At 42.3% G+C, this 16,627-nt stretch overlaps 1 protein-coding gene across 3 annotated transcripts in view; it reads left to right on the forward strand.

Annotated features, from left to right (window-relative positions):
• Adam23 (ADAM metallopeptidase domain 23) overlaps positions 1 to 13,393 on the forward strand; it is a 144,380-nt gene extending 130,987 nt beyond the window's left edge. The window contains exons 25-26 of one of the 3 annotated variants that reach the window (XM_021648510.2): positions 3,197 to 3,287; positions 9,672 to 13,214. In XM_021648510.2, the coding sequence (XP_021504185.1) occupies positions 3,197 to 3,287; positions 9,672 to 9,720 (140 nt within the window). In that variant the 3' untranslated portion in view covers positions 9,721 to 13,214. Of the gene's footprint in view, positions 1 to 3,196; positions 3,288 to 5,655; positions 5,715 to 9,671 lie in introns of those variants that run through there. The other 2 variants (XM_060368485.1, XM_060368486.1) reach the window with 2 other exon arrangements.
• Positions 13,394 to 16,627: the final 3,234 nt, after the last annotated feature.

Consider the following 16,627-nt stretch of genomic DNA (forward strand, 5'->3'; position numbering starts at 1 on the left):
TTCTTTTTACTGGGGTTGTGGTAACACTTCACACTTCATAGTAGCCCCCCCCTCCAAAAAAAATTTATCAGTGTCTTAAGGAGACACAAACTATCCTTGACTCAGCCCATAGAATGGACCTTGTAGGCTGTCAGCCTAGCCTCAGCTTCGCTAGTTCTGGACACATCTGCTCTTCTTACAAACCCAAGTCAGGCAACTTAGGCACCAAGATCTCAGCCGGAGGAGAGCATGTTACACATGAAGCTGTTCTGCCGTAGCTGCAAGACCTGGCCGGCCTTGACTCATTTTTCAAAAAAAATTTTGAGACAGGGTCTCACTCTATTGCTTATGCTCATCTAGAACTTAACTGTGTCGCCCAGGCTGGCTTTGATCCTGCATCAATTCTCCTGCCTCAGATTCCTAAATGCTGGGTTATGGGCTTGAGCCCTCATGCCCAGCTCAGCTTAGCCTTATGCCTTTTAACTCACGGTTCATCTGTATGGTCTGTGATGTCTCTTAGATTAGGGGAAGGAGCAATAACTGGAAAAGGGTTTGTGTTTCCTTTAATTTTTTTTTTTCAAGACAGAGTTTCTCTGAGTAGGCTTGTATGTCCTGGACATGCTTTGTAGATCAGGCTGGCCTTGAACTCACAGAGATCCACCTTCCTCCCCGAGTGCTGGGATTGCAGGCATGTGCCTCCGTGTCTGGCTTTTATTTTTTTTAACTTGTGAGAAAGTGAAGTATGAAACCACGCTAAAATGTTTGACTTCAAGAACTTGGTTCTGCAAGCTGCACCTCATGGCTATGGGCCAGAAGTTCCCATCCCATGACCACATTCTAGATAAATGTTTTTGTGAAATCCTACGAAGAAGAAAGGCAGTTTTCAAAAGATCATCTCAGACGTGTTTCCCGTATTACTTAGTGGCCATAGTTTCAATGCCTTCAGTTATAGACAAAGTGATGAAGCCTGGTCATGCCCTGAACCTCAGAGATGGACAGGATCAAAATAGATGTAAATATACATATGTAATATATGTAAATATGTAAACAGTCCTGTTGCCAGCATTTGTTCCCATCCATCCTTTCCAGTGTGGCTGGTCTGTGGCTATTTATGCTTGTGGCAGGTAAGTGTCTAAATGTTTGTTTTCTTTTAAGCTAAAAATAAGGCTTGATGTTTTTGTTTCATGAAAGCTTTTTTCTAGTGGTCTACTGACTTTTCCCCTTCAAGTTCTGTTTATTTTTGATTGATACATAATGAGTTTTTAGAAAAATTAGATAATACAACCCAGTTTTAATACTTCCTGGCTTGATTTTGTGATAGGCATGTAACCAGTAAAGGTTTCACGGACAGATTTAATTTTTAAATTCTACTCAGTAGTTTATTGTACATCAGAAGTCACTTCTCATGGATTCTGTATTGAACCTGATCCCAGCCTGTTTTCTGAGGCAACAAAGTAAAAATTTGCCTCAAGTGTAGGTGTATACATGGTACTATGAATATATTTTTGAATGATTTCTTCAAGTTTCTCTGTGGAGAAATGGAGACAAAGTATGTGGAGCAGAATAAAGTTTCATCAGAGTAGTCATCCACAATCTTTCTGTAAAGAGCTGGGTGTCAATAGTTCTGTCTTCCAAGCTACAGGGCATCCATCAGGGATCCTCAGCCTTGCTATCAAAGGCGACCACAGTCAGCACGAAAGCAAGGAGGAGTGCTACAGTGAAATGTCTCTGCCCAGATAGATAGTGAGGCCAGGTGTGGCTCCGGTCTGCTGACCCTTGGTTTATGATACAGGTCTTGAAATCAGGCAGGTCCCTGTTTGCATCTTGTCCCCATTATCTATTTTCTATGAACTGTCCATTCCTTCACCTATTGAACAGGATGGTTTAAATTCCCACCTTGAGTTTTCGTCCGTGAGGATTCAATGAGATGTTCAGAAACGAGCGGCGTCAGTACGCACTATACAGTCCCTAAAAGGCATTTATCGTTCTCACTGCTGTTCTTTGTGATCCTCGATGCTTCCCCAAGGGCCGCTGAGATTCGTGTTCTAAAGGCCCTCTCCAATTTAAGAGCATGGCAAAGCCCAGGAACTAGGCAGGACCTTCCATCCTGGATCTTTATTGTACTCTCCCTCCCCCCACACACACACTTAGCACTTCTAGTGCTGTGTGGCTTCTAGGCAAAAGCATCACCCGTTCAGTTGTGGTGATGTAAGAAATGGTGTCCACCTATGTGAGGAAAAAAGAGATTCTTTGGAGGAACGAATGTCTGATAAACTGGGAGGTTTTAGGAAAACCAGCCAAATTGGCTAGTGGTTGACGTCTGGGCAGGTAGATGCAGTCGGCACTTGAAGGTGTTTGGTTATTAGGAGGCACATGCATAGTAGATCCTGGAGGATGTGAAATTTCATTCTTTGTTTAAGCTACGTGTAACTTTGTTTTGATCTTTAAAAGCCGAATAAAGGAAAAGAATGGAGTTACTATAAATCGCTACCAACTTTTAAATATAGCACCGAGCCTCAAATTTCTCTTAATGAGACATGGGAATTTAAAAGATATATTCTCCAGTGGAATTTAAAGAATTACTTTATTTCCCATTTCCTATACATTGTTCACATACATTTTAGGTCTCCTGCATCTGCAGGACCATTTGGGGGGCTTAACGCTGAAGACCCAGTAAGAAAGAGCTGAGAACAAAGTTTTGAAGCCAGATCTTTCTTGGTCAACTTCTTCCAAAGAAATTCTCACTGTCTCCCAGTACAGAGCAAGCAGCATCCAGGGTGTGGAGTCAGTTGGACGAGCACTGTCCTAGAATTATTTATCTCACGTATCTGGCAGCCAGGCGGGGCCAGTGCTAAGGGAGCCCAGTTCTTTATTTGTACCAACCTGTTTGAGTTACGGTGTGGTGGAAGAGACCAGAAGAGACAAAACACGTGCACCGAAAACAAGTGGGGCTGATTTGTTTCAGGTTTGGAGAAAGATTAACCTAACAGAGCTTGACATCAGTGGCAAAGGAAGGGTAGACTTAAAGACAAATAATCCAGCCAGTCACAGATGGAAGTATCCGACATAGGATTAAACTGAAACAAGAAAGCAATGTAAGCATTTAGGGACCTTGCCCAACAGGGCTTTACTTTCTGAAGCTGCTTACCTGCCTTTCCGTTGTGGTAACGAAAGTACTCGGCTCACGTGACTTTCTTCCCATGATCCTTTGTCACAGGTCCTAGCGCCACCAATCTCATAATAGGCTCCATCGCTGGTGCCATCCTGGTAGCAGCTATTGTCCTTGGGGGCACAGGTTGGGGATTTAAGTAAGCAATGCCGCATGTCTTCTTCTCTGTGGCTCGGGCGCCTCTCTTTTCTGCTTACATAACCTGGTTTTGAGTTCCTGCTACAAGACTTTGGTGTTGACAGTACAACTGAAAAAAAAAATACGCGCTTTTACTCAGAAGTGGGTTAGAAACAGGAGGCGTGGAGCTTCAAAGGTCAGCTTTGGGCTGGCAGAGAAACACGGGCTGTTGAAGGAACCCACTTTAACTTGAAGCCAGAGCCTTTCAACAGAAGACGCTCCAGCCTGCGGGAGCAAGCCTCCTGAGCTGCGTCATGTACACTCCAGTGACCAAAGACGCATGTTGGAAATCCATACACTTACATTCTTATTTGTTTCTGCTAAACACTGGTTTATAGTTCCCTGGGGTTCTCTATAAGCTCGGTCACCACATAACCACTGTTTTTTACACGTAACTTTGTGATGTGAAAACTTTTTTTTTTTTTTACTTAACAAATATTTTTAAAATGATTTTGTTACGTCTCCAACCAACCAAATTTGAAAGCAAAGGCTTTGTGGCATTTACTCTAACTTTAACATAACTGAGTGGCCTACCATCCTTTCATGATGACTTTTATTTTGGATTGCATATATTGATAACCAACATTGGATTATTTTATTTTGGATTGCATGGATTGATAACCAACATTGATAAAGTTGGTAATCACAGATCAACCCTACTGTGTTTAAAGCTTTTTAAACCCGATTTGCCTAGTTTGGATATTTTGTACCTCTGATTCATTAGAGAACCACTTTCATATATTTGATGGCCTTAGTGATTTGATTTTTATTATTTGTAGATAAGTCTTCCTCTGCCAGGTAGCTTCGTTCTTAAGTAAGTTTCATCCAGATTGATTGGGATGAATTTAAGTGGGAAATGAAATCTGCAGTCAAACCAAAGCCTCCCCACCCCGTATCCGTCCAGCCGGTCAATGGAGGAAGCTTTGCCTTAAATCAAACATGTAGTAGCCTCCATTAAAGCCAGTTAAAACGTAATTATTAGAAGCCGATTATGAAAGGAAAGATACCAAGATATGATCTAAATAAATCACTTTTTTTCCCCTAATTTGTTATGTTTTAGGGTTTAATGAGTAAGCCCATAGCATTTGAGAGCCTTCTGCTTGGAGGCTGTGTTGAATGGTGCTTGTGTTCTACACAGATGTCTATAAACTTGGAACGGTTCAGTGAAATAGTAATTTTGGCATCAGCCTGCTTGCAGAAACATATGAGCTGAATAGGCACCTACAATTTGGATTCCTCCTTTGAATGGCGTTATCCAGCCTGGCTCCCATAAAGGGCATCTTAGAAGCAGCATGTTTTTGTTTGGATTTTTCCTCAATCCAGAGGAAGATTTTTTTCTTTAGTGTCCCACTACTGTGAAAAAGTCATCGTATATTATAGAAATTCTGTTCTCTATTTATAATGCTTCCTCTTAGAAAAAGTAAATGTGCCTCCAGAAAAAGAAATTTGGCTTGTTCCGTGGCGCGTAGCTCCTTAGCATTAAGAAACATTCATTTCAAAGGCTCAAAAAACGGCCTCCCGTGCGTCATTGCCACGCAGCGCGAGGTGATGCCAGATGTACCATTTCTTTGTTCTCGATGAGAGCACTGTTCTGTAGCAGGACCTCGAAACAGCAGCCTGGCTAGCTCTCAGCTTGAACTGCATGTGTTGGGGGAGAAGCCTTTATCACTGTGTCAGTAAGCGGCTTAGGCTCTGTGCAGCTGATTCACATCCGAGAGAGATGTCCCGTCATTGGAAGAGCAGGGAACGAGGCGAGGGGCTGACCCGAAGTCAGCCAAGCGAAGTTCCATCTCAGCTCCACAGACTGTGCGCGGGGACCGTGACACAGGGACGCTTCTGGACAAGCTCAGTCAAAGCCCCTTCATATTTCCTGTCGCTGTACTAGTCACTTCTGGCAAAAATGTAGAAAGGCACAGTGCTGCACAGTAGCACGCAGGGACTATTGTCCCGTGGCGAGGGTAAGAGGCCAAGAATGTTTCTCAGATCATTAACCTCTCCTTTGTGTAGCTTCTGGAGCGGGAGTTTGGAGATGCTGCTGCTGTACTCCATGCTGAAACTGGGGCACTATTCCCAGGAGAGGAGTGAGTGAGCCAAGTCGCCTGACGTCTTTGACCTTGTGTAAACGAGATTAAAGGGACAGGTGCAACGGATCAGGGGAGAGAACACTTTTTCCTGCTAGGTGTCACGTTCCTTTACGCGTCATACGCCGAGTCATTAATTTAGGTGTGGGAGAGGGCCCTAACCATCCCCGACCTGCACAGACATACAAGCACAAGTGAGAAACGCAGCTATGCTGTTACCTGACGTGGTCTCACTGACTCTTTCCTTAGATCACAGTTCTTCTCAACTAAGATACGACCTTGGGAGAACATAAGCCTATGCGTGAGTGGACACACTTTTCATGCCGTAAGGTTATGCAAATCCCTCAACATTATTGTCAACTAAAATAAACACACATTTAGGTTGCTTCTTCTTAGTCAAATAGTAGAGTCTGAAAATTTTTGGTCAATGTCCTCATGACTTCCATATGCAAAAGTTGTAGAATTTTCAAAAAAAAAAAAAAGGAAGGTTCTCTTTGGTGGATTTCTCATTGCTGCATTCATGCATTTAGATATATGCTGAATAATGTAAAAATGGGTGTGTAGTTGAACTGAATTAAGATTGCCTACAGACTGGTCTTATGGAGGCATTTTTTGTATTAAGGCTCCCTTCTTTCTGTTGACTTCAGCATGTATGACGTTGACAAAAAACTAGCCAGTGCAACCCCCTAAATTTGAATACAAGAATTTAGGTGTGTGAGTCCACACACACAATATTTATCGATACCATAAGTGATAGCAGTGGGGAAAATACGTTCTTGATGGTGGCAAGAGAAGGACACAAAAGTGACAGCGGGGTAGGTTTCTGACAGTTCCAGGGTGAGTCTGGGTTTTTCCACCACACTCCAATGCATTAACCGTTGGAAACCTAAAACATGCCTCCTCTGTTCCACCTGGTCTCTGCGGGTTCCAGTGGCAAAGTGGGGTTCCACCATTGCCAGCAGAGCCTGTATTAACCTCTGAGAGCAATTCCTGACAAGAAGTTCCTGTAACCAGCCTGTAATTATCACAGGCAGTTCTCTGGCCAAGCAAGCACTTGCATTAGCACCCTCTTTTAGCACTAAACCATTTTCTGTTGGCCAGAATTCCATTCTGTTCTGTTCCTTCTCTAGAGAAAAGATTGTCACAGTTGGTACTCCTCTAAAATGACAGTTGAAAGGCTCTAGCCAGAAAAAAAATAACTGAATCTCAGTAGGGAAGGAAAGTATTTTGATTTTCTTAAAGTTAGGAAGGAGTAGAATACATTTTAGCCATTTTCTCTATGAACACGGTAACCAAATTGTTGCTTTCCCTTCTAACTTCCAATGCAGAATTCCAATGCAGAATAAGGAGCCACATTTCCTGTTGTCTAAGACTCTTGGGTTAGACTCTTTCTTTTTCATGCACAATGAAGATAGACATGACAATGAAGATATGCATACATGGTGCTAGGCTGACCAGAAAGACACATGTGTTTCCTTGACTCAAACCCCTAAAAGGACATGAGCTCAACTTAAGGTGGCCTAGAGGTTTGGTGTGTGTGTGTTTGGAGGGTGTGTGTATCTTGGTGATGGGCACAGGGACTAATATAAAATGTGACAGTTGGTGGCTAGAGATGGCTCAGTGCCCTTGCAAAGGACTAGGATTTGGGTCCCAGCATCCACGTGGTGGCTTGCAACTGTCTAAAACTCCAGTTCCAGGGGATCTGGTGCTCTCTTCTAGCATCCCAGAGCATTAGGCATGCATGAGTGCAGGCAAAACATTCACACACACAGGTTTTTTTTAAAGGTGATAGTAGCAGGTAACTGTCCATCCTTGTCAGAAGACCCGTTGTAGCTATTGTTACCAAGAGATCTTTATTAATGAAGGATGAGTAAGTATATGTATATACATGTATGCAAAAGATTCGATTTCACAGGTACCCAAAATTGATAAAAGTGGTATCTTTGAAAGGCTAATGGATTGCGTTGATGTTTTACAATGATCCAGAAATACCTTTCTGGATGTGACAACAAAATTGCCTTCAAAAATCCAGTGAGCAGAGGGCATCCAAATGAAACAGTTTGGGAAGAAAGCCAGCAAGGACCTGTCTGTGAAAGTTTTCACTTTCACATTAAAACTGAACAAGAAGAGCCTTATGTTCATATAGGAAATTCAGGACAGGCAGTGCTCAGCTAGAGTGACCCACAGTGGACTTAAGGCTTATGCATGAGAAAACTTTACAGAGGCCTTGCAGAGCTAGCCTCTCTGCTCATGTCTGGTTTCCCTCTCCCCTGCACTGTAACTTGCTATCTCCACTGCTAGGACTTTAGAGGGAGAGAACATGTCCTCCAGGCCTGTCAGTACAGTGAAAACATATGATTCTCTAGGGTAATGATCTATTAGTGTGACCAAAGAACCTAGTAATCCTTTAGAACATTGTTGAACAGGAAAAGGGCAACCTAAGCTTCAAAAATGGACTTTTAAGAGGAACACACACTTTTGGACACTGGAGTTTCCTGGGTGCCAGCCTGAAGTAGAATTTCAGTTCTCTCTTTAAAAACTTGCTGCTTGGCTCTTCTGACCTTGGACATTCCCTACAACTAAATGAAAGAATTTAAATGTGAGTGGCGTGGTCATGTCTTGCTCTATGCTAGCAGGCTTTGCTCTGCCTCAGTGTTTACATTAGTCAAAGAGACACGAATTTGATATTTCTCCCGAGTTGCAGTGATACACAGCTTAGATAGGGGTCCCTGGTCCTCTAGGGTGATTTATCAAAGTTGTTTCTTTACCCCCAAGTCTTCAGCAGGAAATGTCACTCTTAGATGTCTTCTCGGAGTGCACAGACTTTGATGGCTGCTGCAGGTCCCGAGTCCCATAGCAAGTTCATTTGCTGACAGACACATCGTGGAGATGTCCCGTTCAGTCTGACCTATACCTCCTGTTCAGTCAGTGATGCTGGCACTCAAGATCATTGACTTTAGAGAGGACTGGGTGGTGAGAAAAGCCAGTAGCTCTAATGAAAAGAAGGTTTGCTGCAGTGAATTATGTTGCTAGGCCAGAGTACCATGTGCCCAGGCTTTCATGAAGATGTTTCAATGGGGGGGGGTGTCTAAAATAATAAATAAATAAATAAATAAATAGATAAATAAATAAATAAAGGTAGACTTTTGTTGAAGATGTTAATGCTTGGTATTTCAAAAAGAGGCGTCAAAGTGGGCCTTCTGGGGAAGTAGGGACTTTGCAGGATACCTTTCTATATATTTTAAGTTTTGGAGGTGTTTCTGTTTTGAAGTGGAGGAGGAATCTGTTGCACTATTTCAGTACTTAGGGCCTGTGGAGGTGTTCAGCTGGCCCCGAGTAAGTGGGCAGGGGAGTGAGGGAGCGCTGGGCTCCTCAGCCTGCAGTTTTGCATGATGCCTTGGTGGCAGTGGTGTTGTACCCGCCAGTGTGCAGACTAATGCATGAGCCCCTTGCTTGATGCCCCACATGAAGCCAGACCACGGGGAGGTTACAACCAGTTCACATTGTTGCCGTGTTGTGTCTTGCTGTTCTCTCTCTCTCTCTCTCTCTCTCTCTCTCTGTCTCTCTCTCTCTCTCCCTCCTCCCTTTAAGCACAGGAACCACTTTTTCGGAGACTGGACACTGTGAGCAAAGCATTTGAACGTGCTTCTCTCCACGGAGCTAAAGTGCTGCACTTGCTTGGCTAACCTGGGCCCGTGTCCATTCTCCTGAGTGTACCACCTCCCTGTGCCCTCTGTCTGCCAACTTCCCTCCCTAAAAACTGCTCGTTTCATAGTGGAATAAGCTCTCACACAGCCAAGGCAGAAACCACCAGGCAGAGCAAGGTTTTCGCTACCTTGCTGAGGGCCTGCCCATTGCTACAGAACTCTAGAGGAAACATCTACAAAGCCTTCACAGTTTTTCTTAGTTCTTTGGGGTAGAAACTCAGGAGAAACTATCCTGTAGTACATTTTGTCTAATGAATTGGCAACGAATACCATTACTTCTAACATTCGTCCAATTTATGATTGAAAGTGAACCACTTGAGGTTTCTCTTGATCTTCCCCAAAGTGCGTAGTAGTCTTGTGGGGAAGTGTGAAGACATTCCAAAATGTTAGCGCTTCTTTGTTTCCAGGTCCTTGGGGAGACTGCCTCTGTGTGAGCTGGTTACTCCATTCTGGAACTCACATTACTGTTGTTGTCGTCCTGAGCCTCTCACTGTCACCTTATTAATATCGTGGCTTTTCTTTCCCTCTTCCTGCATTTCTTTTGACGTACCCTGGAAGAAACGTCAAGAAGAGGAGATTCGATCCCACTCAGCAAGGCCCCATCTGAATTGGCTGCACTGGAGGAATGCCACCTTGCACTGTGGGGTTCTGGGTATGACATGTTTTCAGCCATGCTGCCGGAACTCTTAAGTCTGTAAACAAGACCATTGGGTGGTAATGACTACGGAGTTCAAATTTGGGAATTGGGGTGGGGTAAAAGACAATGGTCCCTTTTGGAAATAACTTCAAGTAAACCCCCCTATCACCTGTCAATAGAGGGGAAAGGGTTAAAGACCACGTCATTAAAAACAACAATTGTTCAAAATCCTATTTTTTTTCTTTTTAACTGAAGAAGAAAGGAACAACAACAAAGTGCAATAAAAGTACAAATAGCAAATGATTCCCCACCCCTTAGCCTGCTGGCACTTAATATCTTCTAAATGATTTGGCATGACTTTTTTTTTTTCTTGTACTATCAAAGACAAACCCCGGTGGCATGAAGATCCAATTTTGGAAAGGGTAAAAACTGCATGGCATATATAACAACAAGCTAGCAAGCCAATCTTCAGCAAAAACCTACAGTGGAAGTCCTGAAGGAAATGACAGATGAACACACAGACCTGCCTGGGCCCAAATAATGCCTTCCCACCCTCTGCCACCCCACTCCCAACTCTTTCCCATCTCCTACATGACCCCCTGCCCACTCTAGACCAGCCCAGGGTACCACTCAGCTGGACTGTGCTCCTGTTGACTCACTTTTCCCATCATTTCTTTCCTGGACCAAGCATCCTTTGGAAATGGGAGCTGGAATTTGAATGATGCTGTTGTATAGTTCTTTTCTAAATGTAAATATGGAAATAAGAGATTTTGACATGCCATTTTCACTTGTCTGTATTGAAATGTTTTCCTTGCAAGGATTCTCTCTATACTTGAGTTTGTTGCTTGCTCCACATCCTCTTTTTCTTTCTTTTCTCCCATTTTCCTTCCTTCATTGTCTCTGTCCTCTCTTATAATATGGTCAATGATTGTTGGGATTGCTTAACAAGACAGATGTAGCCAAAGGTGCAGGGAGTTTGGGCACAAAATGAAAGCAGTATGCTTGAAACAAAATATTAAAAAAAAAGGGAGGACACAAAACAACCCATAACAGGAACACAAAAAAATTATGTAAATGTGAGTATATATGTACTGATGAGTCTAAAATTTCTTTGATGTCATCATAAGCACATGTATATAATGTAAGAAAACAGAGACCCTTCTCAAATTAATCACAAAAGTGCCAAGGTCATGATTTTAGTTTTTGGTTTAGACAGTTCTCTTTCCCTGTTGTAAATGTGAAAGGAGGAGAAACTTAAAGCCTTAAATAAAAAATTAATAATTTTTTCAATGTTGAAAGCTTGGAGAAAAGTTTAAGCTTTCCATCTGTTCATATGTTTTGTTTTGTTTTGTTTCAAAATCCATTTACGCTTCTTTCTGCCTTAGCATCTGTGTGACAGAATGGCAATGTGGATGGGCAGAGCAGAGACACCCTACTGGGCCATTGCAGCCTGTCACTCTGTGTAGTGATTTTGGGACCTCACTCGGCCCTCCATGTTTTGTTGGCTCATGGACCCTGCTGGGTTGTGATTGGACTCTACTGAGTATGAATCCACAGTCTTCTTTTCCCTCCAGGCACCTGGGGAGATTGAATTTTGGCATTCTCAAGACTGTCTGAGTTTCCCTCATCTTCACCCATTCCTTCTTTAATGTATTGCCAGGATAGCCTCCATTGCAATGCTAAGGGAACATGTTACTGAAGAAATTCCCTCCCAGGTTTGTTCTGGACGTGCAGATGTTCAGTGAACATCCATCTAGAACTCAGACCCCCTGGAAAGCTCCTACTGTCCCACTTTTAGCAAGAAGACACACAGATGAGCTATGCATTTCTTACGAGCATTGAGTTACTTCCTACATTTTGCTCTAAGTCCCTTTCCAGCAAGACTCATGATTTGAGTTTTAAAACATTTTTCTTGACTAGAAAGGCAGATTTACTAAAAATGGACTGCTTAAAACTGGACCTTCCCTTTTTCCACCCAAAGATATCTTTAATTATTGAAGTTTCACACTCACAGAGAAGAAATCTTGATTGCTACATACTACCCCAGACCATAACCTAACATCCTAATCCTTGGATGGCTTTCTGAGAAACAGGTGCTAAGCAGGTATGCTGTCTTTTGCTTGAACTTGCAGTTTGTTTATATCATAATAACAGGGCTACCTAGAAGGTTATTGGCCTTATTCCTGTTTTCATGAGACACAGGTTGTGCCCCTTTACTTAATGGTAGTGACTCAGCTTGGAGGAAGGTCAGAGGGAACTCACATGACTTGGTATTGCCCCCTGTTTTTGCGTTGCTTAGGGGTCTGCTTCACTATGAGATGCCGAGCGGCTGCCAACCTCACCATACTCATTCCACTGCTATTTCTGAGGCACCGTGATGACTCTATTCGACATAAAAACATGCCAGTTACAGACCAGATCTCAATGGATGACTTTTGAGCGTTTCACAAACAACATTGTAAATGTGCGATGTTATGTTTTAAATCAGACCACAGTGGTCCCCAAATATTATGTACATATGTCAAATGTCAGTGTAACTTTTCGTTACACTGACAGTTTCATAGGTAAACAGACCTATGCTCCAATGTTAAATTATTTGTGTGTATATGTAAAATACACAAGCTTTAAGCGATGTGTGTATGGACATGAAGGGTAGTGCAATTGTACTGTATGCAATGGGTTAGAATCATTTTCAGTGGTGTTGGGTTATGTACTCTTGAACTCTTTGCTGCATTTCCTCTTGCACATGCCATCCGTTTGCTTATTTTGTGGTGTGAATACCCCTTCTTCTTAATTTGAATCCAAAGCACAAGCCTACCATTGTTTCACATTCCCCAACAAGAGTGTCCAGGGATGACCAAGTTCCCATTTCACCTGCTATATTTCTGCTGCGATAATTCGTGACACCTGGATGAAGAGGTGTGTGCTGACGTCATTGCTCACCTGGGATAGTGCATGAGGCCACTGAATTAGAGCCCCCAGTAAGTGAGCAGTACACATAGGTGCATGTTTGAAACATGAATCACATAGAGTTGTGGAGTTTTGCCAAGTGACGTGTTCTCTTTCTTTCCTTCCTTCTCTTTCTTTCTTTCTTTGTTTCTTTCTTTCTTTCTTTCTTTCTTTCTTTCTTTCTTTCTTTCTTTCTTTCTTTCTTTCTTTCTTTCTTTCCACTATGCAAAGATGGGAAATGCACAAAATTTCAAAGACATGTCTGAAGAACTTTACAACAATACTTGAATTCTTTCTTTAATCATCCCATCACACTTTATGGTCATTGACGCTTCCATTGTTAACTTCCTTTCTTTTTTTTCCCTCCAACTTCAATGGTTTGTAATCTTTAAATGCACAATCTAAACTTTTGTTTGAAGTTAAATTCCAATCCTGTTGGCTGCCTGTGAACAGAGATTCCGTCATTCTTATATGCATCTTTTAGTTGAGTGTGCATTAAAATGTTTATTAATGTAGGATGTTGTAATTTTGTGCTTTGATTGGTTTTCTTACCTCTTGTTTATGGGTTTTCTTGCATTGTTGGTTAAGTGGCCATGTGCCTGATATCATTTGAGTTTTAGCAGTGTGAATCCAAGGTTCACTGAAAATTGCTGCAATCAGTGGAGCAAAATAAAATCTCTGGTTAAATGGTAAACATGTTCTGGATTAGAACTCAGTTTTACTGGAGTCATTGGAAGTTCTTTGTCTCATATGAATCAGAAAGCAAAAATAACACAGTAAGAATCCTACCACTGTTGATTTTATTTTGTGGTTTTACTGTCTGTCATCTGAGTTTAAAGAGTAGATGACTGGCAGTAACATCCACGCTTTGACTTGGTACCAAATTAACAATGAAAGTGTGCACACCCATGCTTGCTCCCATGTACACATACACACACACACATACACACATGAGGAGGGAGGGAAGAGAAAGGGAGAAGAGAGGAAAGGAGGATGGAAGACGAGGAGCAGGCAGCAGCAAAATCACCTGGTTATGTATATTACATCATCAAAAACATTTAAAGGGAGGGACCCTGATGACTCATATAAAATCAGTCAACAATTTACATTCCTTCCTATTGGACATCTTCAGTATCTCTTCCCTGCACCCTCCTGGCATGCCTCATTTATCTGTATGAAACAGCACGGACACACCGAGACGCTAACTACACTCCTTTCATCACGACAGTCTTGAAGCCTTGTTCATTTCCTGCTGGGTACTTTCCAGACTCAATAATGAAGCTCTATGCTGCTGATCTCATGACCTCACCAGTCTGCTTTCTGAGTCTAACTCTCATCTTCCCTTAGTCATCTTAAAGTTCCCCTAAAGAAGCCTATGCTTTTGAGTCTGGATAATCTCAAAATTTTATGTCCATTATCTGTAATCCTTTGGTTTTGTGTAATGTCATGTAATAAAGGAAATGCAGAAACACTTAAATAGCAAAAAATAGCATACTTAAGGAAGTAAGCACAGTGCCATTCATAGTTGACTTTAAAGGAATCCTTTTTCTTTTTTGTTTTTACTTGAGACAGGGTTTTTCTGTGTAGCCTTGGCTGTCGTAGAACTTGCTCTGTGAAATGATCTGAATTTTTGGTGTGCTGCCCTTTAGGTTATATGGTTCTTGAGGCTGACATTGAAGTGAGTTGGTTCATGTTCCTTTGATAATGAACAACAAGAAAACAAAGTCACCAAGAAACTAGACTGAGCAAACTCCCTACATAAGAGCTCAATTAAGTAGATGATCCTTATGCTCAAGATAGTATTCTCAAGTACCTTAAATCTAAAGCAGGCGTCCTGCAGATTAACCTGAAAGGGTTGGAGGATTTCTCGCTATCTGCTCAGTCACCCTAGAGGCTCTGCTCTATGCTGAGGGTTAGATGAAAGCACACAAGACAACTCTTTCCTTCCAGTTGCTCACGGTTAAGCACCAAGGGAAAACCTTTAAAGTAGAAGTCTCTGGCTCCAAAGCAATAAATATGTAATTTGAGAGTGTAAATAGAAGTAAAAAAGAGAGTGTTGGGCCAGGTAAGCGATGGATGCAGGAGGTTTCCTGACCGAGTGAGTTGTAATGTATTTTGAAAGATACCTGGACTTCGTTATTCATAAAACGAAAGTCATACTCAAGACACAAGAAGCAATGGGCATGAAGATCGTGCAGAAGCAGCTGAACCCTTGAGGTAAGTAGCTGCAAGGGTCTGATGCATCCAGCCTGAGTTCCCTTTCCTCCCTTTTTTCGCTTTCCTTCTCACTTTTCACAAGCCCTGGTTGAATACAAGTCTAGTACGAGCCTAAGCACACAGGGTTAAGACCCCAATTTTATGTGCAAAATGCATCCTTTGAATAGGTCATAATTCCTTCCTAATAGACCTCAAAGGAAGAGACGAGGAAGGTTTTTCCTGTTCTTGGGACTTGAAGGATTTCAAGGAGGATTTGAGCAAAAGGCTGTGCCCGTGCCACTGGACCTAATGGCATGTTATCATCAACAACAGCTGACTCATATTGGTGGGAAAGCGTTCCCATAAATTCCTTGGAGGTAGGGTATCTTCTAAAGTCCAGCTCTAACTGTCTAATCCAGTTTCTGAGTGTCTTGTTTGTGTTAAGGTTAAGATGTCTGTTACATTTTTGGTTAGTTCCCAGGTAAGGTGCACATTATGAATCTGTCTTCTCTGCTTGGGATGGTCAGTAATGACAAAGATGACTTGCTTCACCTGAACTGTGAACCTTGCTCTATTTTTTTTTCTTACCATAAAGAGTGTGGCTAAGCCCAATCAGGAGTGTGTGGGGGGATGATGGAGAAGAATCATAAATGGTTAAAGCATCATTTACAAAGTATTCCTGTTAATGAAGGGTCAACATCATTTTCTAAGGGCAGCCATATTGCCTGCCAACGAAAATTAGGGTTTGCCTCTCCATTATGCCTCGGAGGGAAGATTACCCTTTCTCAACCTTCTCAGAAATAGATTAGCCACTCTGGCTCCTTGCCTATAACAATCCACACACATGGATTCCAAAAAGAGAGGAAATAGGATGGTCCCTCCTGAGATCTGGGGACAGTCCCTTGCTGGCTGATTGCGTGTTTACACACATCCCTCTGGTGTGGCTATAAAGACTAGCCATGTCACCAGAGTCCATTCGTAGAGGGATAGCTAAGTGTGATGATCATTGATAAGCCAAATTGGCATGATAAAGCAGCCCTTCAAAAATGGCAAAGCAAAGCAAAACAAAACAAAACAAATCTCTGCATCTTGAATGATCAAGAGTCCTTCAGAGTTCTCTGGTGCTTTAAATAGCGCCTGGCCTTCAGGGGGTAAATGAGCCTGGGGCGGATCTGCCTCTTCAGTTCCTGGTAGTCGAATGAAGGCAGAAAACAGTACGGGAACCGGGAACCATGGATTGTAGATTACAGCAGGGAGGCCTCTGTTTCCCCAAGGGAAAATGTAAGATCTCTGTAACTCACATAGAAGAAGTGAATGGCTATTAGCTCTTGTACAGACACATAAACACAGCAGCTGTAAGTGGTCTTTCTATGTAGGTGAAGTGGCTACACTGCAAGGAACACAAAGTATAAGGTCTGCAGGAGAGTCAGTTACCAAAGTGAGCAGAAGGGGAGCCCAGAGGAATGAGGGTGGTTGAGCTGAGCTGGAGGCAAGCACCTGAAGGAAGCAGCTAGTGTTCGGATCCAGCCGTTCGTAACTCAGTGGAAAACCACCCCGCCATTGCTCAAGCCAGCTGTTGTCCTAGTACCACCAGAACCCAGATTTTTACATAACTCTTCCCCTACTGGCGAAGCTCATTTATGTTTTATATATATATATATATATAAATATATTATATTTTATATATAAATATATAAATATATATATATATATTTTAAATCTGTGTGGATCA

Source organism: Meriones unguiculatus, chromosome 15, assembly GCF_030254825.1.
Source record: "Meriones unguiculatus strain TT.TT164.6M chromosome 15, Bangor_MerUng_6.1, whole genome shotgun sequence".
Lineage (NCBI taxonomy): Eukaryota > Metazoa > Chordata > Mammalia > Rodentia > Muridae > Meriones > Meriones unguiculatus.